The sequence below is a fragment of the Oncorhynchus mykiss genome, chromosome 30 (genome assembly GCF_057628025.1).
Source record: "Oncorhynchus mykiss isolate SJ-2025 chromosome 30, ASM5762802v1, whole genome shotgun sequence".
In the NCBI taxonomy this organism is placed as follows: domain Eukaryota; kingdom Metazoa; phylum Chordata; class Actinopteri; order Salmoniformes; family Salmonidae; genus Oncorhynchus; species Oncorhynchus mykiss.
Genome location: NC_143051.1, coordinates 31,358,034 through 31,383,114, shown reverse-complemented (window position 1 = coordinate 31,383,114; position 25,081 = coordinate 31,358,034). Strand labels below are relative to the sequence as shown.

The following is a 25,081-nucleotide window of genomic DNA, read 5'->3' as shown; positions in this document are numbered from 1 at the left end:
GATATCATCGTGTAAGTACATGCTGCCACCTACTGTGCTGGAATGTACGATCAATCATGACCTGTCCAATTCCGTACTTCCATGAAAATAAAATACAAATAAATCCCTACTAACCTCTTCCCCTCACCAACCCCATTAACCTTTATCTATATCATACTGAAACATTCCACCCATAGGATTGTTCAGCATGTCAACAACCATTTCAACAGTAACATTGTTACCCCCAATATCTATTTTGCTGTCTCCACAATAACCTTCAAACTGGTATTTCTGCTTTCCACAACCCGAGTCGTATTGATAACCTTACCAATAAAAACGATGAAGTCAACTTTTTTTTATTATCAAAGTGTCATTTGACACCACACATTCATAACAAGATTTCTGAACAGGCCTCTAAACCACGCCAGGACCATCAGAAGCACCTACCCCGACAGTAGGTCCACCTAGTACAGGAGCAGTCATGGAAGCTTCATCAGTCTGACAGTAGGTCCACCTAGTACAGGAGCAGTCATGGAAGCTTCATCAGTCTGACAGTAGGTCCACCTAGTACAGGAGCAGTCATGGAAGCTTCATCAGTCTGACAGTAGGTCCACCTAGTACAGGAGCAGTCATGGAAGCTTCATCAGTCTGACAGTAGGTCCACCTAGTACAGGAGCAGTCATGGAAGCTTCATCAGTCTGACAGTAGGTCCACATAGTACAGGAGCAGCCATGGAAGCTCCATCATTCCACATTGTAGTTACACAAATCTGTCTTACAGCCTCTGCATACGATACATCATGACTGTACACCCCCCCCCCCCCCCCCCCCCCACATTCACCATAATCATGTTTCCCTCCACACTTGGCACATATTTTCCTTCCTTTACATTGAACAGCTACATGTCCCATTCTTTGGCATTTAAAACACTGCAATGGGGATGGAGACCAATTCTCTGACATTGAAACGAAGGAATCCTATCTGTACTTTCCCAGGCATAACCTTCTCAAACCTCAACAGCACTGATAGGCTTCCACTTCTTTGACCCTTTCCTACCGATCAACCTTTTGGTCTCAATCACTCTTCCTCCCTTCACATGTTCTTTAATATCATCTGTGGACATAGATATTGGGACCCCAGTGATGACTCCCTTCAATCTAGCGTAAACACCAGGGACATGGCTTTTAATTTTCTTCCCATTAAGCTTTTCCATTTTCACAATCTTCTATTGCTAAGCCTGGCTACCACAAAATATTAACAATATACCATTTCCAAGGAACCCAGCCAATTTGACTTCACCTCTTTCTCTATGGCATTAGTTATTCGGATAAGGTGTAAATGAGGCCCTGTGGTCTCATCATTTCTATTGTGTTATTGACAGTATGTTTGTTTATCCCATGTGTAACTCTGTGTTGTTTGTGTCGCACTGCTTTGCTTTATCTTGGCCAGGTCGCAGTTGTAAATGAGAACTTGTTCTCAACTGGCCTACCTGGTTAATGGAGAATGGACTAAGATCTCCAGCACAGGCGGGTTAATGCATGTAAGAACATCAGCTTTAGACCACAGGTCCCAGTTACAGACATCACTTCATACATGTGTGCTGTATTATAATAGGATGATAAAATTCCTCCTCTCTCTGTTGTATTTGTGTGTCTGTAGTTAATATAGTGGATGTTCTGCCTACAGAGCCCAAGACCAGAGCACAGTTATTAAAATGTCTCTTCATTCTTCTGTAACTAACACTATCTTTTACTGTATCGCAGTGTCTGACAAACCCTAATATTGCATTGGCAGGTGCAATAGCAGGTGTAGTCAAATACTGGGTTGCTATCTGCCTCCTGCTATGTCTCCCATTTGATCTCTGCTATAATTAAAGACAGGGTTGACACAGTGACTGACTGAACGTATTGTTTTAACTCCCCTCGTTGCGCTCGGCTCTTCTCCCAGGTCTTCATATTCCACAGCATATGAAAACCGCTCTCTGGTGACAAAGGTGGAAGCTGTTACAGAGGTAGAGAAGAGTGGGCCGGGTGTATATAGCAGTCTCATATGAAGGCATCAGAAAAACAGGGGGTAATGATTCAGTAATAGGATGCAATGACACCTCCTGGAGTTTCCACTGTCATCAAGGTGGTTATTGTTTCAGACACACTACTGTTGAGATGAAAGTATCATGGCCCTCTAGAGGACCCGATCACATAGCCGGTTCTCTGTTCTCCTACAGAATCTCTGACACGATGCCTCTCCTCCAGAGGCCAGACAACATTCACTAAGACCCTCTGTCCTGGGTTTTGGAAATATAAAGATAGCTCTACTCTGTGCAAATTGTGATTGATGTTGTCTTACTAGAGATATGCTTCATTATGTTCTTTTAAGCCTGTGCAATTATTGCATTTTGTAATTTAAGATGTGATCTTTAGTATATCATATAACGGGGTGGGTCCAATCCTGAATGCTAATTGGTTATACGCGCATCACAGCCGGTGTACAGTATATTCCACAAGTATCCACCAGCTAAACGTACGATGTTAAAATGCCTATTTACTCTGTTCCATCTGACTGTGCAATCCACTGTCTCATCCGCCCAGGCAGGGAAGATATAATCTTGATCTCCGCTCTAAGAAGTATCTAGACATCTCACATTTCTTTAAGACTAACAATTAGTTTTCAACAGCAGAGATCTGTTTCAATATTCAAATTCGATCTCTGTTACGTTCCCGGGTTGTGGTTTATTATGTGTTTTAGGATGGCTTCCTGAAATCCCCCAAGCAGCTGATTGGTCGACTCCATGGCTAATTGGAGCTGACCCAACCCCTCGTCGCCAATTACCCATTCCTTCTGAAGCTATATAAATGCCAGTGTTCGGTTCAGAAGAAAGATGATTGCTGAGAGAGGAGGCTGAGGGTTATAACATATGTTGGTTGGTTCTCAGGCAGTTGGTATGTACTATGTTAGTTGTAGATAGATGGGTGCAGCTTTGGTATGTTCTGTGTGAGTTTGTTGCTCAGTCAGAGCCTATTTGATGTTTCTCAGTGTGTTTGTGACATTGTTAATAATATTCTGTTTCATTTGTTCCCAGGGGGTAAGGGGAAGGCACCTAGGGAGTGCTTAGGCAAGAGGCCAGCGGGCATACATATACCCATAGTACATTCACTGTCTAGGCACACTAGGTAAGACCTGGGTGGACCATTAGTGGCAGGTAGGCGAGGGGGCTTTGATATTTACTTTCTTTGCTTTGGTTCCGTCCAGCCTTTTCCCAAATATTACCGTGTGACGGAATAAATTCCTAGAAAATGGTCAATTCTCTTCCTTTTGTCATCCTTACTCACACCTACAGTCCATACCTCTTTCGCTTCACTGAGAGTTGAGTTGAAGCAGGGTGTTGCGTTCCCTCTTCAGAGGCGTGCGTAACAATCTCCAACTGTCCCATTGTAATGAATGCGTAGGAGTTGGGATGAGGCAGGCAGCATTTCTCAGTCTCGACTTCGCCTTACAACACCCGTGCCAATACATCCTCCAAACACTGGCTTCCCAGGCATTATCACTTCAGTAAATGTTTCAATCTTGTACATTCACATTCATCTCAACGTGTGCTTTGACGTACGTAAGGAATAACAACTTGATAGAAACTTGTAAATAAGAATGTTCTTACTTGACAAAAAAATATGAATTTCAATAAATTCCTAGTTCTTTGGATTTGAATCTGTTAAAGCAGTGGTAACCACCCTTTTGAGTCAACATCACTTTCGCAGTCAAAACAAATTGGCTAAATGCCAGGTCTGCCAATGTTATTCTCAGACAATTTCAAAACTCGATCTTTAACGAAATAGCTTCGTTGGTGCAGCACTTGCGAGGCACAGCTGAGCATTAATTGACTGGACTGGTGGTACCTGCATTGTTACCGTGCATTCGAAAGAAAACGGTCTAATCATGACGTCATTCAGGTTGGAAAGTCAAAGCTCCTGAAAGATTTCCGAGTTGGATGACCGTTTAAAGCCCCCCCCCCCCGGATCTCGTATTACACCCCCCCCCCCCCCCCCCCAGTTCCCACTTGTGAAGTCGGAATTCTGAGATTAGGTTACAGATCAGGTAAAACGGAAGTCTGAGATTTCCCCAGTTTGAACATGACATTAGTCGCAGAGGGTCCGCCTCTCACGGTCCTTGCTCTCTTTAATTTCCTCCGGTGAGACTGACCAGAGAGAAGGGGCACAGTCACCTGCTGGCGAAAGTCGAGTCCCCACATGCACAAATTCATGTTACTATGACCAAAAAGCAAAATATTACTCAATTAAAATAGACGAGCTGCTAAGAAGAATAAAACGCCATAGCTATCGATACACTTGGCTACTCATTCATTGCAGCACTCTGACAGTCTCTCTGTTCTGGATAGTGTTACAACTGACTTGTGTGAAAACAACATTCAAACACATAACATAAGACTGTTTCCACCACTTGGTTCTATTTTTTTGTAGCCCTTTTTTTTAATTGTTATGATCTTTTATGAAAATAGTTCAGTAGAAAGACATTTCCATTAAAAAGTTCAGCAACTACATCTGGCTCCTCCATTCATACAGTCTTTTATTTCTGACCTCGCATACAGTCCAACCATCTGTGGTTAAAATGATCCAATGAGAGCGTGTCCATGGTCTCGCTTCTTGCCAATCAGAAATGAAGGGTGAACAGGCATGTTGAGTTTTTCAGATGTGGGGCAGGAACATTTTTCTCTATGGGATTGGGACAAAGGTGACTTTCTCCTCACTTCAACAACTCTCGCACCTCTTCCCCCCCCCCTTCCCCCAAAACGGTAGGAATCACTTAAATCTTTGACACGTGCCTCTTAAAATCGCCTGGACTGGATGGTCTTGCTGGTTGGTCGGTCATCATGGTCATGGCTTATAAAATGCTTTGTCTGATGTCTCTAAGTGCAGTGTGATAGGCGGACAACTAAGTGACAATAGAGCAACACATTTACCCCCCAAACATCCAGTCTAGTCATGTAATCCTTTCCTCAAGGATATAGATATCCCTCTCGTAACAGTACTCCTGTCAGTCTGTGCCACAGCGACTGGCATTTCCCCTCGGAATGCTCCCCCTGACCAATCCAGCCAGACCAACTGACACAAAGCAGCCAATGACCAGTGAGAGGTGAGGTCGAGTATCTCCATGGCTCCGGCCAGTAGCACTAGAGTCCACGCGGAGGAGCTCCGACCCCTCTTGTTGAGTGTCTCTGGGGGCGGGGTTTCCTCAGTGGTTTGGAGAAGCTGGTTGGCTGATGGACCTGTCTACAGGGATGTCACTATGACAGGTGGGAGCGGGTTGGTTGTGGGGCTGTCAGTCGCTGTCCGAGGCCACCGCAGATGAGCCTTTCCTCTTCCTCTTGGGGGCTTTGGGTTTGGAGTCCTCTTCCTCCTGGAGTAGGGGTGGAAATAAAAAGGAGGTTGGAGGAACAAGTGGAGACAGAAATAGCTTCTGAAACCAGGAAAGCTTAAAATAAAAACAAATTATAGTGACAGCTGAGGGAGGCACAAAATAGTTATTCTGTTAATTAGCAATTAACAAAACCTAAATCTAATCCTGGTTCTGGAGTGTACAAGTGTATGGGGCTATGTAAGGCTCATTTTAAACGCAGCTTCTAAACAGGATATAAAAAGGAAGTTGCCGTAGGAAGACCTACCGAGGCACTGCTAGACGCGCTCTCTTCCTCGTTGCTCACAGGGGTGACCGCTCCCTTACGCGACCGCGGGGAGGAGGCGGGGGCCTTGCGCCGTGACTTGGGGGGCTTGGAGGAAGGCTCTTCGTACTCCTCGGCCAATGAAAAGAGGTCGCTGAATCTGAGGCGGAGACAGAAAGGAGGGACACATTCACAATCCTGTCATACTGTTAAGCCACTATAAGACATGCCTAGGAAACTGTGTGTAATAAAAATACAGAGTATCTCAGCGCAGTCATAGTAGCTTGAAATGATCCCCCGAGGACAGTGGGAGAGTCTGGGGTCTCACCTCATCTTGTGGGCCTCGTCACAGCTGGCCTGGACATGCTGCAGTGCCTGCAGAATGGGCGTCTGTGTGAAGACTGGGGACCCACAGAAAGAGTAGGGTCAGAGTTCACTGGGTTAGAGGCGTGTTTGGGGGACACTGAGGTTGGTGTATAATGTGGTGTTAGTTTGCTGCTATTGCAGGACAGATGAGTGTGTTTTAGAATAGTAAAACAGTGTGTGTGTGTCTCACAGCTGTTCTTGGTGTTGCTGAGGTTCAGCCTCAGGTTGTCCATGTGCTCCAGGATCTGTTCCAGGGTCAGCTGGGCCAGTTTACTGCTGGAGCTACGCAGACTGGGAGACACACACAATAACAGTCTTTCCTCTTACTCTTGTTACCAGGCTTTAACCTATCAGTCACCAACAGTGTGCAGGCTTTTGTTCAAGCCCAGCATTTAACTAATAATCAAGACCATGGGTGATCAGACAGGCTATCTGCAGTGCAGTCAAAACCAACAAAAGCTCAATGAACAGGACCATTAGAACACAACGCTGAAGCCTTTAAACCCACGTGTGTCTCTTCAGTTACAGATTTCCGGACTTTCACACCAATCAATGGTTTTTCTTACCCCCGAGAGATACAGAAAGCACTGTGAAGTAAACAATGCATGGAATGCGAATATGAAAACTTGGGACTTCAAATCGTTGGAAACAGAATGAAAAATCTTTAGACAGAACTGAGTCGAACACAGATCTTCTGGACTGATATTGTTGTGCTATAAGTTGAATTGAAGTATGTGTGTGAGCTATGCGTTTATGAAGCGTGAACCAATTGGATGCCGACATTAGCAATATCCAAACAGTGGATTGATGTAACAAGTCATCAAAGACCTTCTCTGGAGGTAAAGAAAACTATTAAGATTAAGGTAAAAACTCCATCTCCTTAAAAAGTGAAAGTGGTGGACACGTAGTCACCTCTGGCGTTTTCGTGGCATGTTGTTGTTCTTGATGAGCAGGGCCTTGATATGTTCCCCCAGGACGTCGTCGTGCTTGGCCGCCCAGTGGCGCAGGATACTGGTGGTGAACTGGTCCTCCGGGTGGCAGGGCCGACTCAGCACCATCTTCACCATCTCACCACTGGGTCTAAAGGGGGAAGGAGCACCACAGGGATCAGTACCAATGCCACTGTATTCATTTGCAGAGATACAGTATGTACCTGTAAATATAGCTTACTTTTCCCTGCGTAGTTGCAACAGCAAACAGGAGAGTGCTTCTGGGTGTTCTGGACAGGAAGAGGTACAACGTAAGAATATTATGCCAGTGGTAATACCAGGAAAGAACAGTGTAGAACCATTAACTCATTTTAGTGAAGGTCAATAGCATACCCAGCCCAAATATTTACATTTTGTCATTGAGAGAGCCTAATTTATAATGCAGAAGCTGTACAGTTAACATGCTATACATGGATGTCAGAACACAGGTTCTCCACTTCCCAGCGCCCTCCCTCCCCCAAATGGGCTACTTTTCAGTATCAACGTTTACAATCGCTATGTTTGATTCACAGGATGACATGTGTTCTACCCTGGGTTGTCCTGAACAGAATGAGCCTTTGTTGTATTTGTGAAGAAAATTAGCCACGGAACATGCACTTGAATGCAGTCACAACTTAATTCTATGCGCACCAGAATTACACTCTGTCTTAATTACACTCTGCCTTTTGAAAGCCTAACACTGTAAGACCATATTTTATAACTTTGATAGCCACGTTGGCAATAGAATAGGCTTTCAAATGACACCCACCTGACCCAGATTGCAACTAATAATGGAACATTTTTGGATTGCATAAACAGTAATTGTGTGATGGTGGGGACGCAGGGATGTGTACCAAACAAAAGACTACATGGGCACTGTTGAAGGGGTCAACAGTCTTAGCGATTTAGCTAATAGCGGAGAGCAGTGTCTATCTAGGCCATTGTGTGTATCTCACCTTTGTACTTGAGGTGCTGCAGGATGGGGATAATGGTCTCCAGTGGAATGCTGTGGGCCAGGAAGAGCTGCCAGGCACTGTACTGCTCAAACGTCTCCCATTCCAGAGACTGGACTGTAGGACAGAGACAATATTTCATACAGTGAGACAAGCACACAGTTCATACACATGCACTATGAATCTGTTTTTCTCTGTCTGTGTGTGTTTTTGGTGTGTGTGTGTGTGTCTGACGTTATATGTGACTCACTGAGGATATTGAGGACAGAGTCCTTGCGGAACATCACCAGATTGCCAATCATTACGTGACACATCAGCTCCTGAAGCTGAAAGAGAAAAAAAGAGTTGGGGGGGTGGAATGGGAGGGTTGAAGGAGAAAAATACTATGCAGTATTGTATATTTTTGTGTGTGTGTGTGTGGTTAAATTACCTGTGTTGAATCGATGACTGCTACAATCATGTTGAGTAGCTCTCCACTGCGCAATGTCTCATCTGGGAACTACAGAGAGAGGAGGGAGATATAAACAGTGTAACAGTGCCTTCAGTACTCACACCCCTTGACCTTTCCCACATTTTGTTGTGTTACAAAGCAGGACTAAAATGGATGTCATTTTTTGTCAACAATCTACATAAAGTGGAGAAAAAATCCTAACATTGTACATTTTTTTTAATGGAAAATAAAACACTACTATATCGTGATTAGATAAGTATTCAAACCCGAGTCAATACATGTTAAAAATCACCTTTGGCAGCGATTACAAGTCTCTAAGAGCGTTGCACACCTGGATTGTACAATATTTTTACACCTGAACTTATTTAGGCTTGCCATAACAAAAGGGTTGAATACTTATTGAGTCAAAACATTTCAATTTTTCATTTGTAATTCATTTGTAAACATTTCTAAAACCATGATTCCACTGACATTATGGGGTATTGTGTGTAGATCAGTGACACAACATCTCAATTTAATCAATTTAAAATTCAATCTAACAACAAAATGTGGAAAAAGTCAAGGGGTGTGAATACTTTCTCAAGGCACTGTAGATGTTGTCTCTGTGTGTGTACGCACCTTGGCGTAGATGGTGCGTTTGTGTGTACACACCTCAGCGTAGATGGTGTTTGTGTGTACCTCGGCGTAGAAGAAGTTTGTGTGTACCTCGGCGTAGAAGAAGTTTGTGTGTACCTCGGCGTAGATGGTGTTTGTGTGTACCTCGGCGTAGAAGACGTTTGTGTGTACCTCGGCGTAGATGGTGTTTGTGTGTACCTCGGCGTAGAAGAAGTTTGTGTGTACCTCGGCGTAGATGATGTTTGTGTGTACCTCGGCGTAGAAGAAGTTTGTGTGTACCTCGGCGTAGAAGAAGTTTGTGTGTACCTCGGCGTAGATGGTGTTTGTGTGTACCTCGGCGTAGAAGAAGTTTGTGTTTACCTCGGCGTAGATGGTGTTTGTGTGTACCTCGGCGTAGAAGAAGTTTGTGTGTACCTCGGCGTAGAAGAAGTTTGTGTTTACCTCGGCGTAGAAGAAGTTTGTGTTTACCTCGACGTAGAAGAAGTTTGTGTGTACCTCGGCGTAGATGGTGTTTGTGTGTATCTCGGCGTAGATGGTGTTTGTGTGTACCTCGGCGTAGATGGTGTTTGTGTGTACCTCGGCATAGAAGAAGTTTGTGTGTACCTCGACGTAGATGGTGTTTGTGTTTACCTCGACGTAGAAGAAGTTTGTGTGTACCTCGGCGTAGATGGTGTTTGTGTGTATCTCGGCGTAGAAGAAGTTTGTGTGTACCTCGGCGTAGATGGTGTTTGTGTGTACCTCGGCGTAGATGGTGTTTGTGTTTACCTCGACGTAGAAGAAGTTTGTGTGTACCTCGGCGTAGATGGTGTTTGTGTGTATCTCGGCGTAGAAGAAGTTTGTGTGTACCTCGGTGTAGATGGATGGTGTGAGATAGCAGAGCAGCCTGATGTCGTCCTCCTGGCAGGCCTTCATGTCCATCATGAGACAGGTGTGCAGGTCTCCCAGCGCTGTGGCCTGGGCAAACGACTCGTACAGACTCATCTTCCCCATCGCTGCTTTACTGTGGTGGGAGACAATGTCACAACAACGTTAGAACTAGGTTACAGCTATGCTGCAACAATGGTACAACAACGTTAGATCAAGTGATGTTAAACCAACAGAGCAGTGCGAGGGCAAAAATGTGTCCAGGCTCATGTCTCCATTGACTGCTTTATCAATGTAGAAAGAACGTTACCAGCAGCATTAGAGAAACTAAAACAGTGGACGGTTGTAACAATAATTTCTAGCGGACAGCAAAATGTCTAACCCACTACTCCCTCAGCCTCCCTGAAACCAAGGGCTCCCATTCCTTGCCAATGCTAAGCAGTGTGGTGGACCCAGTCCCTTCACCTGGCCCTGAGGTAGTAAAGCAGGTGATAGCCGATCTTGGGCTGTTTCTGGTAGAGCTCTGCCAGCATCTCCAGCAGCACTGAGAAGCCACTGTTGTCCTCCTGCATCTGACAAAGGTTCCTGAACACCAGGCACACAGGCTTACACACAGACTCCTCCAGCGACCTGGGAACACACAACAAAGTTAATATTCTATAGACTTCGTCTTTTTTCGTATGTATACACAAATGCACGGCACAGACAGACGTCCCGTCTTACCCCCTAACCAGGCCATGTTGACGCCATCAGAAGGCGCACATTAACTTACTCTTCTGTGATGTCGTCAGGCAGTACGTCTCCTCTGAAGTGGCCCTTGAAGAGCTCAGCCAGACAGGAGGCCAGAGTGGACATCTGCTCTGAGTCAAAGTCCTCCTGAGAGAGAGCAAGTGAGACGAGGGTCAGAAAGGGGACATCAATAAACCACAGAGAATTCCCATTTCCCCCACAAGATATACGATTACCCAAATAAATATCTGTATTTAACCACTGTGGTATATTTTCTTACTGACTCACCTCCAGGACCAGGTCCACTATCTCCTGCATGACTTCACAATGTGCCTCTGTGTCACTGTTGGAGAGATGGGGGAAAGGAAATAATTATTGAAGAACCCATTTCGATTAAGATTTCCACTGCTGCAATCAGCAATGTTGTTGCAATCAGCAATGAGAACAATTGACAGCAATGGGAGTGAATGGGTGAGTGATTAGGGGGAGGCTGAGAGATGAAGTATGAAAGTGGCTCTCCAAATCAAAGGAAGCTAACTGGCCAAAAGCAACCAACCTACTCGTGAGCTAGGCAGAGGAGCGAAGCTAATGGCATTATTGTCAACATCTCTCCAATCCTTACAGATCTACATGTTACCACTGTGAAATGGGTAAAGCAGCGATCAAATCCAATCAAAGTTTATTTGTCACGTGCGCCAAATACAACGGGTGTAGGTAGACCTTACAGTGAAATGCTTACTTACAGGCTCTAACCAATAGTGCAAAAAAGGTATTAGGTGAACAATAGGTAAGTAAATAAATAAAACAACAGTAAAAATACAGGCTATATACAGTAGCGAGGCTATTACAGTAGCGAGGCTACATACAGACACCGGTTAGTCAGGCTGATTGAGGTAGTATGTACAGTGGGGCAAAAAGTTATTTAGTCAGCCACCAATTGTGCAAGTTCTCCTACTTAAAAAGATGAGAGAGGCCTGTAATTTTCATCATAGGTACACTTCAACTATGACAGACAAAATGAGGGAAAGAAATCCAGAAAATCACATTGTAGGATTTTTAATGAATTTATTTGCAAATTATGGTGGAAAATAAGTATTTGGTCACCTACAAACAAGCAAGATTTCTGGCTCTCATAGACCTGTAACTTCTTCTATAAGAGGCTCCTCTGTCCTCCACTCGTTGCCTGCATTAATGGCACCTGTTTGAACTTGTTATCAGTATAAAAGACACCTGTCCACAACCTCAAACAGTCACACTCCAAACTCCACTATGGCCAAGACCAAAGAGCTGTCAAAGGACACCAGAAACAAAATTGTAGACCTGCACCAGGCTGGGAAGACTGAATCTGCAATAGGTAAGCAGCTTGGTTTGAAGAAATCAACTGTGGGAGCAATTATTAGGAAATGGAAGACATACAAGACCACTGATAATCTCCCTCGATCTGGGGCTCCACGCAAGATCAAAATGATCACAAAAAATCCCAGAACCACACGGGGGGACCTAGTGAATGACCTGCAGAGAGCTGGGACCAAAGTAACAAAGCCTACCAGCAGTAACACACTACGCCGCCAGGGACTCAAATCCTGCAGTGCCAGACGTGTCCCCCTGCTTACCCGTCTGAAGTTTGCTAGAGAGCATTTGGATGATCCAGAAGAAGATTGGGAGAATGTCATATGTTCAGATGAAACCAAAATATAACTTTTTGGTAAAAACTCAACTCGTGTTTGGAGGACAAAGAATGCTGAGTTGCATCAATAGAACACAATACCTACTGTGAAGCATGGGGGTGGAAACATCATGCTTTGTGGCTGTTTTTCTGCAAAGGGACCAGGACAACTGATACATGTAAAGGAAAGAATGAATGGGGCCATGTATTGTGAGATTTTGAGTGAAAACCTCCTTCCATCAGCAAGGGCATTGAAGATGAAATGCGGCTGGGTCTTTCAGCATGACAATGATCCCAAACACACCGCCCGGGCAACGAAGGAGTGGCTTCGTAAGAAGCATTTCAAGGTCCTGGAGTGGCCTAGCCAGTCTCCAGATCTCAACCACATAGAAAATCTTTGGAGGGAGTTGAAAGTTTGTGTTGCCCAGCAACAGCCCCAAAACATCACTGCTCTAGAGGAGATCTGCATGGAGGAATGGGCCAAAATACCAGCAACAGTGTGTGAAAACCTTGTGAAGACTTACAGAAAACATTTGACCTCTGTCATTGCCAACAAAGTATTGAGATAAACTTTTGTTATTGACCAAATACTTATTTTCCACCATAATTTGCAAATAAATTCATTAAAAATCCTACAATGTGATTTTCTGGATTTTTTCATTTTGTCTGTCATAGTTGAAGTGTACCTATGATGAAAATCACAGGCCTCTCTCTTTATTTTTATTTATTTTTTTACCCCTTTTTCTCCCCAATTTCGTGGTATCCAATTGTTGTAGTAGCTACTATCTTGTCTCATCGCTACAACTCCCGTACGGGCTCGGGAGAGACGAAGAGAGACGACTTTTGTGATTTTCTGGATTTTTTCATTTTGTCTGTCATAGTTGAAGTGTACCTATGATGAAAATCACAGGCCTCTCTCTTTATTTTTATTTATTTTTTTACCCCTTTTTCTCCCCAATTTCGTGGTATCCAATTGTTGTAGTAGCTACTATCTTGTCTCATCGCTACAACTCCCGTACGGGCTCGGGAGAGACGAAGGTTGAAAGTCATGCGTCCTCCGATACACAACCCAACCAGCCGTTCTGCATCCAACCCGGAAGCCAGCCGCACCAATGTGTCGGAGGCTACACCGTGCACCTGGCAACCTTGGTTAGCGCACACTGCGCCCGGCCCGCCACAGGAGTCGCTGGTGCCCTCCCTAACCCGGACGACGCTAGGCCAATTGTGCGTCGCCCCACGGACCTCCCGGTCGCGGACGGTTACGACAGAGCCTGGGCGCGAACCCAGGGACTCTGATGGCACAGCTGGCGCTGCAGTACAGCAGTGCGTACACCACTGCGCCACCCGGGAGGCTCTCATCTTTTTAAGTGGGAGAACTTGCACAATTGGTGGCTGACTAAATACTTTTTTGCCCCACTGTACATGTAGGTATGGTTAAAGTGACTATGCATATATGATGAACAGAGAGTAGCAGTAGTGCAAAAGAGGGGTTGGTGGGTGGTGGGACACAATGCAGATAGCCCGGTTAGCCAATGTGCGGAAGCACTGGTTGGTCAGGCCAATTGAGGTAGCATGTACATGAATGTATAGTTAAAGTGACTATGCATATATGATAAACAGAGTAGCAGCAGCGTAAAAAGAGGGGTTGGGTGGAGGCACACAATGCAAATAGTCCGGGTAGCCATTTGATTACCTGTTCAGGAGTCTTATGGCTTGGGGGTAAAAACTGTTGAGAAGCCTTTTTGTCCTAGACTTGGCACTCCGGTACCGCTTGCCATGGCGGGGTAGAGAGAACAGTCTACGACTGGGGTGGCTGGGGTCTTTGACCATTTTTAGGGCCTTCTCCAACTCTTGTCACGTTCACTGATGTTGGCTTTGGCATATGTCTTATGCCAATAAGGCTAATTGAATTTAACTGAGTGAGTGTGTTTGTTAGACAAATAAATGTCCCGATGTGAGAGTCCAGTCACATCCACTCTACTAACCTTCCTTTCTGTAACTGCAACACCTTCTCCTTCATTGTGTCGTCCAACTGATCCACGTAGGGAGTGATGTCAGCGGGCTCCTCAATAACGGCCTCTTTGATTGGGTGGAATCTGAACTCCCGCTTTTTATTGCCTGTAATAACCAAAATGAGAGGTCAGCCAATGACTTGATGTGGATGAGTACGAAGCAGAGTGAGAGTGAGGCCCTAATATGTTTCCAGTCTTTTGAATTGGATTATGAGTTTCGAAATTGTTTTTCAAATGCAAGTTTCTGATTTGGCTTCATCTAAGATAAAACTCAGTGTTAAGGCATTAAGGTGCATCTATGTTAAAAGAGGGCTTCATCTATCGAAGGCAAAACAAATCTAACGTGGTGATAATCTGAGTTGAGATGATGCTAGTGATAGGTCTGGTCCTAGATCTGTTTGTGTTGTCTATCCAACTCCTATGGTCATTGTCACCCACAGGAGTTGGCAAGGACAGACAGATTTGGGAGCAAGCTAGATAATGCTCACTTGGTGTAAAATGCAGCAGAATATATTGTACCCGTTTAAGTGTTGAGTCTGGTGTAGTTCAACGTTAACATGGTTCTAACATATTATCTGGTATCTGTGTTGAGTGGAGTAATAACATGTGTCCTTCCTTACCCTCACCCTTGTTGTTAACCTCCTCCTCATCGTCGCTGAAGGCAGCCTCCGTGTTGTCGTAGCAACCATCCTCCTTGTCAAGCAGAACATGATTGTCCATCTCCAAGGAAACAGACTCCTCCATTTTCACTGAGGAGCAGAAGGTGATCAGACGACATTGTAAAGTAGAGGCAAGCAAACACAGGAGGTTCTCAAATAAAGGCAACACTGGAATACCAGTGTAATGCATACACATTTAAAACAGCTGCATATTATTTTCCTGGTTAACCTAATTCAAAATCGAAATTTAATCATCCAATATTTAGCGGGGACAATTTAAGTTAACTGTTAGTTGCACCTCAACGCAATTCAATAAAGTCGTATTGAATTGAAAACGCTTTACTTTCATGCTCTAGTATAGGGTTCCTTTTCTAGATGGAACATTCAGCCGACACGTTTATCCCAAGCCCCTTCCAGTTGACACATAACAGCCTCTGCTCTTGGACTAGGGCTTCCCTAGTTTCCCCACTGTTACTCGAAATAGGCTCGTTTCAACTCTACACATTATACCATGAAGCATGATTGAAAAAGGTTGCTTCTTTCCAAATCCCTCCATCAAATGTCTTTGGGTGTTATTGTGCATTTCTGGGGGAGGTAGGTTGAAGAGAAGGGATGTTTCTTTTGCATGTGAGTAACTGTAGTGAGCCTTGTAAAGAAATTCATCTTCAAGGACCACCAACAGTGTTCATTCATTCATTCATGTTAACAAATAAAAGTTGAATTACTTTCATTTGCACCTTCATCCCTTCCCTCAGTAGGGGGTGAGGGGGAACTGCAGAACTCTGCGAAGCGTTCCCTCAGCATGGAGCGCAGCTCCCGATCCAGTTTGGGGTTGTCAAACAGAGGAGCTAGATGACTGAGGGAGGAAAATACAGACCGATTAGGGGGTTAAAATAAGGGCGATAAAGATTCACTGACATAAAATGTAAGAAAATCAAATCACTGATGATACCAAAATCACTTGATCAAAAGTGTCAAATCTGCACAGGTTCAATTTAAATATATATGTTAATATATATGTTTTTTCTTTTTATGTACAACTGTGTCCAAGGTCAAATATATCCCATGATGGCTGGTGGTGGTGGGTGCATGAATGTGTGCGAGTGAGAGAGAATGACTCACGCCAGCACTCTTTTCTCCATGATGAAGGTGAGAGAGTTGAAGACACCCTGCCGCACCTGCCCCTCCAGAGGGGGGAAAAAGTGAGGGATGATCTGTGAGGGAGAAAGAGGAGGGGGGGAAGAGAGCAAAACAGAGTAGGATCAGTTGAAGGCAAGAGAGAGTCAAAAAATAAATTAGATGAGTCAAGCATCTGCGCGAACGCCAAAATACCACAACTTCTCTAAAGCATGGCACAACTAACACCAATGCAAGGTATCATTAAACTTCCTCACTGCTGTAAATGTACCATTCGCTTCCCAAGACAGACAAAACGGGTGAATACTAGAGGTCAACCGATTCTGATTTTTCCGATTTTTCCGATTCTGATTTTTCCGATACCGATTATTGGAGGACCAAAAAAAGGACGATACCGATTAAACGGACGATTTTTACATATATATTTGTAATAATGACAATTACAACAATACTGAATGAACAATGAACACTTTTATTTTAACTTAATATAATACATCAATAAAATCAATTTAGTCTCAAATAAATAATGAAACATGTTCAATTTGGTTTAAATAATGCAAAAACAAAGTGTTGGAGAAGAAAGTAAAAGTGCAATATGTGCCATGTAAAAAAGCAAACGTTTAAGTTCCTTGCTCAGAGCATGAAAGCTGGTGGTTCCTTTTAACATGAGTCTTCAATATTCCCAGGTAAGACGTTTTAGGTTGTAGTTATTATAGGACTATTTCTCTCTATACCATGTGTATTTCATATACCTTTGACTATTGGATGTTCTAATAGGTACTTTAGTATTGCCAGTCTAATCTCGTGAGTTGATAGGCTTGAAGTCATAAACAGCACAATGCTTGAAGCACAGCGAAGAGCTGCTGGTAAACGCAGGAAAGTGCTGTTTGAATGAATGCTTACGAGCCTGCTGCTACCTACTACCGCTCAGTCAGACTGCTCTATCAAATCATATACTTAATTATAATATAATAAAACACACAGAAGTACGAGCCGTAGGTCATTAATATGGTCAAATCCGGAAACTATCATTTAGAAAACAAAACATTTATTCTGTCAGTGAAATATGGAACCGTTCTGTATTTTATCTAATGGGTGGCATCCAAGTCTAAATATTGCTGTTACATTGCACAACCTTCAATGTTATGTCATAATTACGTAAAATTCTGGCAAATTAGGTCGCAACGAGCCATGCGGCCCAAACGGTTTCATATACTCTGAGTTCAATGAACGCAAGAGAAGTGACACAATTTTCCTATGTTAGCAGGCAATATTAACTAAATATGCAGGTTTAAAAATATATACTTGTGTATTGATTTTAAGAAAGGAATTTATGTTTATGGTTAGGTACACATTGGTGCAACGACAGTGCTTTTTTCGCGAATGCGCTTGTTAAATCATCACCCGTTTGGCGAAGTAGGCTGTGATTCAATGGTAAATTAACAGGCACCGCGTCGATTATATACAACGCAGGACAAGCTAGATAAACTAGTAATATCATCAACCATGTGTAGTTAATTAGTGATTATGTTATTAAGATTGATTGTTTTTCATAAGATAAGTTGAATGCTAGCTAGCACCTTACACTGGCTCCTTGCTGCACTCGCATAACAGGTAGTCAAGCCTGCCACGCAGTCTCCTCGTGGAGTGCAATGTAATCGGCCATGATCGGTGTCCAAAAATGCTGATTACCGATTTCTATGAAAACTTGAAATCAGCCCTAATTAATCGGCAATTCCGATGAATCGGTCAACCTCTAGTGAATACGGCAGGAAATGTCAAAACATCTCTTCGCTCTCTAATGCTTCGCTAACACATTGAGCATGAAGCACATGTCAATAACGTCTTTTCCACTTTGAATAGCAAAAAAAGTGGTACATTCACCACAGTTAAGTGATTTGAATGAGCTCCGTTGTGTAATGTGTGCACCCACTCACCCGACACATGAAGTCCAGGAGAGTGGCAGTGATGGCTGGATGAGGCTTCATGGAGTGGTGCATCACTAAGATGGCCGGCTCTGAAAGAGGGAGGGGGAAGAGAGAACGGATGGGTCAACCATGAAAAGAGAAAGAGACAAAAGTGCATACTGTGGCGGATAGAGAAGGTGATAGCAGAAATGCGCCCATCCTGTAACCTCTGTTCCTCGTTATTCTAATATACCACTAACCCAACACCCGCATGTTTTCCCTACATCTAAACATTTAGCTGAGCACATTGGTCCCAATACTCTACACACGAAGAGATACAGGTAGTGGTTTCTGTTCCCCCGTCTTACCTATGTTCATGATGCTGTCCTTCTCTGGGCTGAAGAAGAGCCAGTCGTAGAACAGGGCAAGCTTGGCGTTCGAGGCCGCCACGTTAGACTAAAGACGCAAGTAATAAAACATTTCAATATTTCAATGTAATTACTATTTTACAATTATCTGTATGGGTAAAATACAGGTAAATAGTTGTAAATACGAGGTAAATTCAAAAAGCTTTATTGTTTACTAGATTAACATTAGACAGAAAATAATCTTGGGCATACTATAAAATAAATCATTACCCATCTTTGCATTAATGTGCCTTAAAAGTTATAACAAATCTTTGCCCTGCCCCTTACCGTGCAGGTGGTGAGCAGCCAGCCAATGATAGCCCAGCGGGGCAGGATGTCAGAGCTCAGCACCTCATTGGATGGGTGCACCACGCCGCAGATGTAGCGAATCAGGTCACAGCGCAGCGACTGGCTCTCTGCCGTCGACAGGTACTGTCTCTGGAACCAGTCCTGGTAGCGCTTCTGCTGGCCAAAACGCACCTACAGGGAGAGGATAGGCATAAAGGAATGTGTATGTGTATGTACTTTGTGTGTGTACCGTCATGAGATGTGTTGTAGTGAGTGTGTGTGTGTGTGTGTGTACCGTCCTGAGACGTGTTGTAGTGTGTGTGTGTACCGTCCTGAGATGTGTTGTAGTGTGTGTGTGTACCGTCCTGAGATGTGTTGTAGTGTGTGTGTGTACCATCATGAGATGTGTTGTAGTGTGTGTGTGTGTGTGTGTGTACCGTCCTGAGATGTGTTGTAGTGTGTGTGTACCGTGTTGTAGTGTGTGTACCGTGTTGTAGTGTGTGTACTGTGTTGTAGTGTGTGTGTACTGTCCTGAGATGTGTTGTAGTGCGTGTGTGTGTACTGTCCTGAGATGTGTTGTAGTGCGTGTGTGTGTTTGTGTGAACTGTCCTGAGATGTGTTGTAGTGTGTGTGTGTGTGTGTGTGTACTGTCCTGAGATGTGTTGCAGTGTTTGTGTGTGTGTACTGTCCTGAGATGTGTTGTAGTGTGTGTGTGTGTGTGTGTGTGTGTTTACCCTGGAGGTCATGAAGAGCAGTTTGGTCTCCATGTCTGGTGTGAGGCGACAAGCCAGGAACTTGCGGGATGTGCGAGCGGTCAGGAGCTGCAGCAAACCTATAGAACCAGAGAAAGAGAGAGAGTTAGAACTGAGCCACGGGTCTCACACACACACACACACAGACCCACCCCTGCTTAACGACACTCTCTTACCCTTACCAGTGAACTGAGGGCTGAGGGCCTGGGGGTTGTGGAGCAGGTCTTTCCACAGTAGCTCCATCTCAGGGATCCGGGCCACGATCTGCAACAGACGCACCAGGTCTCTCCCAATGATAAAACACTCCATAAACTAGACAGGGATGAGGGGAGGAGAGAGAAAGAGGGGAATATGTCATTACATTAAATTATTGAATTGTTGTGTGGAAATTCCCCATTGTCAAACCTAGATACAGTAAAATAAGTTTGTCTGTGTTCTTGGGCATATACGATACGACACAAATCTTCTTTCTCATCTGTCCTCAAGACTCCATACGCATCTTCGCTCCAAATCTACTCCTCCTTCATTCCATTACTCACTATATCGCTCTTCTCCTTACCTCGCGTATGCCATTACATCATTCCCTCCTTCATTCCTCTCCTCCCTCACCTTCTCTCGGAGCAGGCCGATACACAAGTCAACCTCCTTCTGTCTGAGGACCAGCAGTGCCGGGGTGCCGTGGTCCACGATGAGGCGCAGATAGGTGTACACGGACATGGCTATCAGCATGCCACTCTTCAGAACCCACTCCCTGAGAGACGACGAAGAGACAAGAAACAATTGTAGTTCTTGTAGAGAGACTGTTGTGCGCTAAACCAAACGAGTCCAAAAGTGTGAGTGTGTTATAAACCTAGAGTTCAGGCGGTCCTTCACGCTTCAGCAAACCAAGGAAAGGAGGGGTGCTTAACAACAATGACAAAAATCACGAGAAGAGCATACTAAGTAAAAACTCCCACAGTACTAATATGAGCCAGAAAGGAGTTGGAGCACTCAACAGAAATCACTTCTTCTGGCAGTTATTGGTAAGCCCTTCTCATGTATTGTGAGCCTACTTCAAAGCATGACATATTTAAAAAATAGTAATAATAATAATAGTGTGTGAGACGTTTTTTGCCTTATGAACCAGTTTGACTTTTATTGCATGACAATAATGGAGTGAAAGAGTGTTTCCTGTTGATCGCTCTCCAACACACCTTTGATCCAGCAGTATGTCCAGAACATTCTCAGCCAGCCACAGGTTCTTACTGGTGATGTCTCCTCCTGGACACAGGAACAAAAAAATCCAGAGATGCTCAATCAAGCAAACCAACACAGAGACTACAGATAAAAGGTGAGGAAGCCATTTTGTCTTGACACAATTTAGACGTGAGAGGAACGGTGAAACAAGACGCTACTCAAAGCAGTGAAACCAACAGTACACATAGTGAATGGACTGACCTGCGATCTGCTTCATAAGGGTCATGAGGACGCCGTCCGCGCCGATCACGCCACTCTTCACCAGCTCCCTCACCAACCACACCAACTGAAGGGAGAGAGAAGGGCGAGATCGTTAGTCAATCACTTACTCATTAGAAAACATCCACATGTGTATTGTGTCAATAAAGCTAACTGTATTGAGAGCACGGAAACGGTTTCTGCCTTTTCTACATGGAGACAAACTGTTGACCTGTGTGCGGCACACGTCCTGCAGCTTGAGGAACTTCTCCATGAGGATCTGGTTGATCTTGATCAGGATCACGTTCATGCCGTCCCTATTCACCAGGGTCAGGTCTCTGTAGCACTGTGGAGATTAGAGTCAAATACAGTAGATTAGAAACTGGGTGGGTCGAGCCCTGAATGTTGATTGGCTGACAGCCGTGGTATATCAGACCGTATACCGAGGTTATGACAAAACATTTATTTTTTACAGCTCTAATTATGTTGGTAACCAGGTTATAATAGCAATAAGGCACCTTGGGGGTTTGTGATATATGGCCATATACTACACCTCCTCAGGACTTATTGCTTAAGTAGAATATAGTAAAGTAGAGAATATGTAAGTCTTTATTATAACCAAAGGCTAATTTGCTTTGCAGCATATGGACATACTGTACAGTGTCCATACAACATAGTGTGATAATTAACAGGTTTGTGCCTCAATAGGGCCTACTGCATAAATAGTGTAACGTGGATTCAATTAAACTGAGCACCCAGACAAGCATGTTCAGGTGACAAGGATTTAGAGAGGCCACAGGAATACTATAGAAGTTGACCATTCTTTTATTTTTATTTGATTGTTTTATGGACAGTGAAAGTCAGAATGCAGAGGGGAGACGGACACAGAGGAAGAGAGACAAGAAGGGGTGAGACGATTCATACCCAAAGCTCCAGGGGTATGTGTGCTCCCGAGCATGTAGGGCTAAACACTACACCAGACTCGGGCACATTATTTCAAGAATGGTGAAATTATTCTTATTGATTTCCCCAAGTCGTAATTCATAAAGGCCCAAACTGTCCCATTCTATAGTACCTTACGGTGGAAATGTTGATGCGTCATCATAAGGTATACTGATCATATACAGTCTGAAGGTGTGTGTTTATAATACTGGTGTTAGGGGGTTGAGGAAATGAGATGTGTATCAAGTGTGTGTGATACTGGTGGTCACACACAGTGGTTTTGGAGGCTGCAGTGTGTGCCGTTATAGTGTTGTGTGTGTAATAAATATGAGTGGATGTACTGTGTGTGTGTTCTGTTCGCGTGACAGCTACAAATGCAAAATGTGTCAATATTGACAAGAACAGTGAAGCTTCAGAGTATAGCATGAACGTTTGTGAAGTGTTTGCAGCGTATGTGATGTACAGATTGGGTTGTGGAGTATGTAGAGTGTATAATTCCATTCATATCAGGGAGCCTAAAATATTTGAGGTATTAGGGTTGGAATTACATGCTGGGCATAAGTGTGGATAACAGCACACTATTTTTGGTGCACTCACAAGAATCACTATGTAAGCTAATTCAAACGTTTGGTGTCTGTATAATGAATGCAATCAATGGTGCTATGATCATGAGGGCTTTCCGACCCTCTTGGTTTGACCCGGAGTCTCCCAGAATTGGCTTTTGACTGCCGGGCGAACAATAAAGCTATTCCAGGGTATTTTGAAAATGCAATAATGAAGGTACAGATCTTAGACTGAATTGGCAACCCCAAAGATCATATGAAATGATAATGTGTATAATAATGATGTGAAGTATGATAATTCTGATAAGCATAACATAGTAACAATGCCTTACCCGCTGTGCCTGTGGAGGCTCGGTGAGCAGCAGAGCGAAGAGTCCCAGACACACCTCCTCGTGCTGCTGAGGGCCCTTACACACCTGGAGGATGAGGAGAATATGACAATGTTACCGTGCCACTTAATCTACCCATGATATGGCTGTAGCTTCCATTATAATGGGTCAGGTTGGCATTTATTGTCATGAATCTGGCCCTGGTGGCAGTTTTGCAGAGTGGTCACTATCTGACACAGCTACAAAGTCATAAAATATGATTTAAAAACTAACCTTAAAGCCTAACCCTAACCTTAACCTTAAATAAGACCATATAGACATTTTCACATTGCAGCTGGTCAAAAGCGGACCATGTGCTCTCCCAGAAGCTTGGCTGGTGCGTAAAACATGTAAATTCAGACAAACAAAAGGTGTCATCTGTCTTCACTCAAAAGGATGTTGCATAAAGCAGACTTCCTTTTTTACATTTTTTTTTATGTTTTCGCTGCATCAGGGATAGCGTAGGCAGAGGTTTTGGCATCGCAGCCTTCTTCAGTGTGTAGGTAGCATCTAGTGGAAATTGCTCAGTTCTGCCTCCGGGTCAAGATTCCCGACAATAAACATCTACCTGCTTATCATTGTGTTGACATTGGAAGCTTTAGCCATATCAGGGATTCATGTCACTTGAACCGATTCAATTCAACATAAAAGCCTAGCCTACAGGTAGCATACAGTACATAATCCTACACTTCTCAATATGCTTATGAAGCATATGTACTACGTCCTTTAACTACTCACATTTACAAATGGCATTGCAAAAATGTTTACGAGAAAGGATCAATTACAAGGCCAACTCTGATTCGTCTGACCATAGTCACATTCTATTAAGATTCAATTAGATCCTGAGGCTCAATACAAACATGCAAGTAGCCACATCTCAACTGCACATTATAGCATGCAGTGTCCAATCCCATGGTGATGGACTATTAGTGAAAGGGCAAGGGACTCACATTAGCTGTGATGGCATCGTTGGCCTCACGCTCCGACAGGCCATTTGTCAACGAAGTGACAATCCCCACACACCTCTCCAAACGCTGATGGATAAAAACAAAAAAATTATGTTAACCACGAAAACAGATAGACACACACAAACGTAGATAGGCCCGAATCATTCAGAAGTCACATAATGTGGGCATACAGACAGACAACAACAAAACACAAAAAGCAACACAGCAGGCTCACACCCATGGGAGAAAAAAAAGTCTGAGAAATCACACACACACACAAAAACAGCAGACAAACAACAGAATGTGTTGACGCCTCTGTCAATTGAGTTGGCTACATACTGTATGAAAATGTCTAAGCCATCTGGTGTGGAGGTTAGGCCATAGATTTTTTTTTAAAGGGAAGAATCACTACAAGGGTAGTGTCAGAAAAGGTACTGTATTGACATATGTATGATGACCTTTGCGCATGTGCATGGGCTCGTGTCTCATCCATATGTTTACATAAATAGCATACTAAATGCTACGTTAAATTCAGCTGGATTCCCCATCGTTTAAACCCACGTCAACAAAGCACAAATACGTGCTGCAAACCTACACATGCTAGACTAGTAAATGCATTTCAGAATTAGGAACTAGCCTTGCTGAATGATAGCTAGCAACATGCAGGCGAGGCTATTCTGTAAAATGGTTCCGTGTCTTTGTATTCGTGAATGTTTTTTTACGTGCTGTATGGTTGAACAGCTGTTTGTATGATAGAGCAACACTTATTGATAATATGTTATATAGTAAACCTACCTCCTCAAGCTCATCTTTTGCGTCCAGGGTCGTGGACACCAATAGGCGACCCTGCGGTTTCCCCTTTGCCGGTGAAGGCTCCATCACCTCCCGCCTCGCTTCGTCTGGCCCCAGAGGACTTGAGGGGTTAGACACTGGGGTTCGGGGAAAATTCTAAATGATTTTGTTGTATCAATGGAGCGCCTCTAACACTAGACTGTTGTTTAGACTCTCTTTACACGCTCTTCGTCGGATAACATGTGTTTCTTTTACTTGGTTTGGCCACCTTTCACTCTCACTCCAGTGCTTTCGACTGTGTCCGAATAAAACAAACTAACTTCCGGAGGGCATGGTGGCCTAGCGGAAGTATTCCTTCACAGAGCTAGTAGAAGGGAGGAGCAGTAGTCACTTTTTTAGCCAATCATTGATCTAGTTATTTTGAATGACATAATGGTTTACCAATGAACGCAGAGGTTAACCGGCAAATGAGTAGCGATGTAACTTGAACATAAATAGTTTCGAGTATTGATATCAACACATTTGTGTCACTTTGTAAGGCTAGAACAGAAAAGTCTCATCGGATTTTTTGTTATTGAATTGTGTGCATTGAAAAACAATCTGGATAATTGT

The 25,081-nt window shown here is 43.8% G+C and overlaps 1 protein-coding gene across 4 annotated transcripts; it reads right to left on the bottom strand.

Annotated features, from left to right (window-relative positions):
* Positions 1–4,439: 4,439 nt before the first annotated feature.
* Positions 4,440–24,836, bottom strand: LOC110488278 (integrator complex subunit 3). 4 transcript variants are annotated; one of them, XM_036971857.2, is made up of 29 exons: positions 24,473–24,836; positions 23,681–23,764; positions 22,695–22,778; positions 21,090–21,203; positions 20,861–20,945; positions 20,617–20,683; positions 20,033–20,174; positions 19,606–19,735; positions 19,406–19,503; positions 18,672–18,863; positions 18,345–18,432; positions 18,007–18,086; positions 16,055–16,146; positions 15,658–15,788; positions 14,894–15,022; positions 14,247–14,379; positions 10,884–10,938; positions 10,639–10,742; positions 10,332–10,496; positions 9,849–10,002; positions 8,367–8,435; positions 8,187–8,262; positions 7,940–8,053; positions 7,186–7,234; positions 6,928–7,095; positions 6,206–6,306; positions 5,978–6,050; positions 5,653–5,809; positions 4,440–5,387 (listed from the first exon to the last, which is right to left on the bottom strand). In XM_036971857.2, exons 1-29 carry the CDS (start codon positions 24,554–24,556, stop codon positions 5,310–5,312), a joined length of 3,096 nt encoding a protein of 1,031 aa, XP_036827752.1. In that variant the 5' UTR covers positions 24,557–24,836; the 3' UTR covers positions 4,440–5,309. The 4 variants fall into 4 exon arrangements, with proteins under 4 accessions (XP_036827752.1, XP_036827751.1, XP_036827753.1 ...); XM_036971856.2 differs by having other exon boundaries at positions 19,600–19,735; positions 24,473–24,821; XM_036971858.2 differs by having other exon boundaries at positions 14,900–15,022; positions 19,600–19,735; positions 24,473–24,821.
* Between the last annotated feature and the right edge of the window lie 245 nt (positions 24,837–25,081).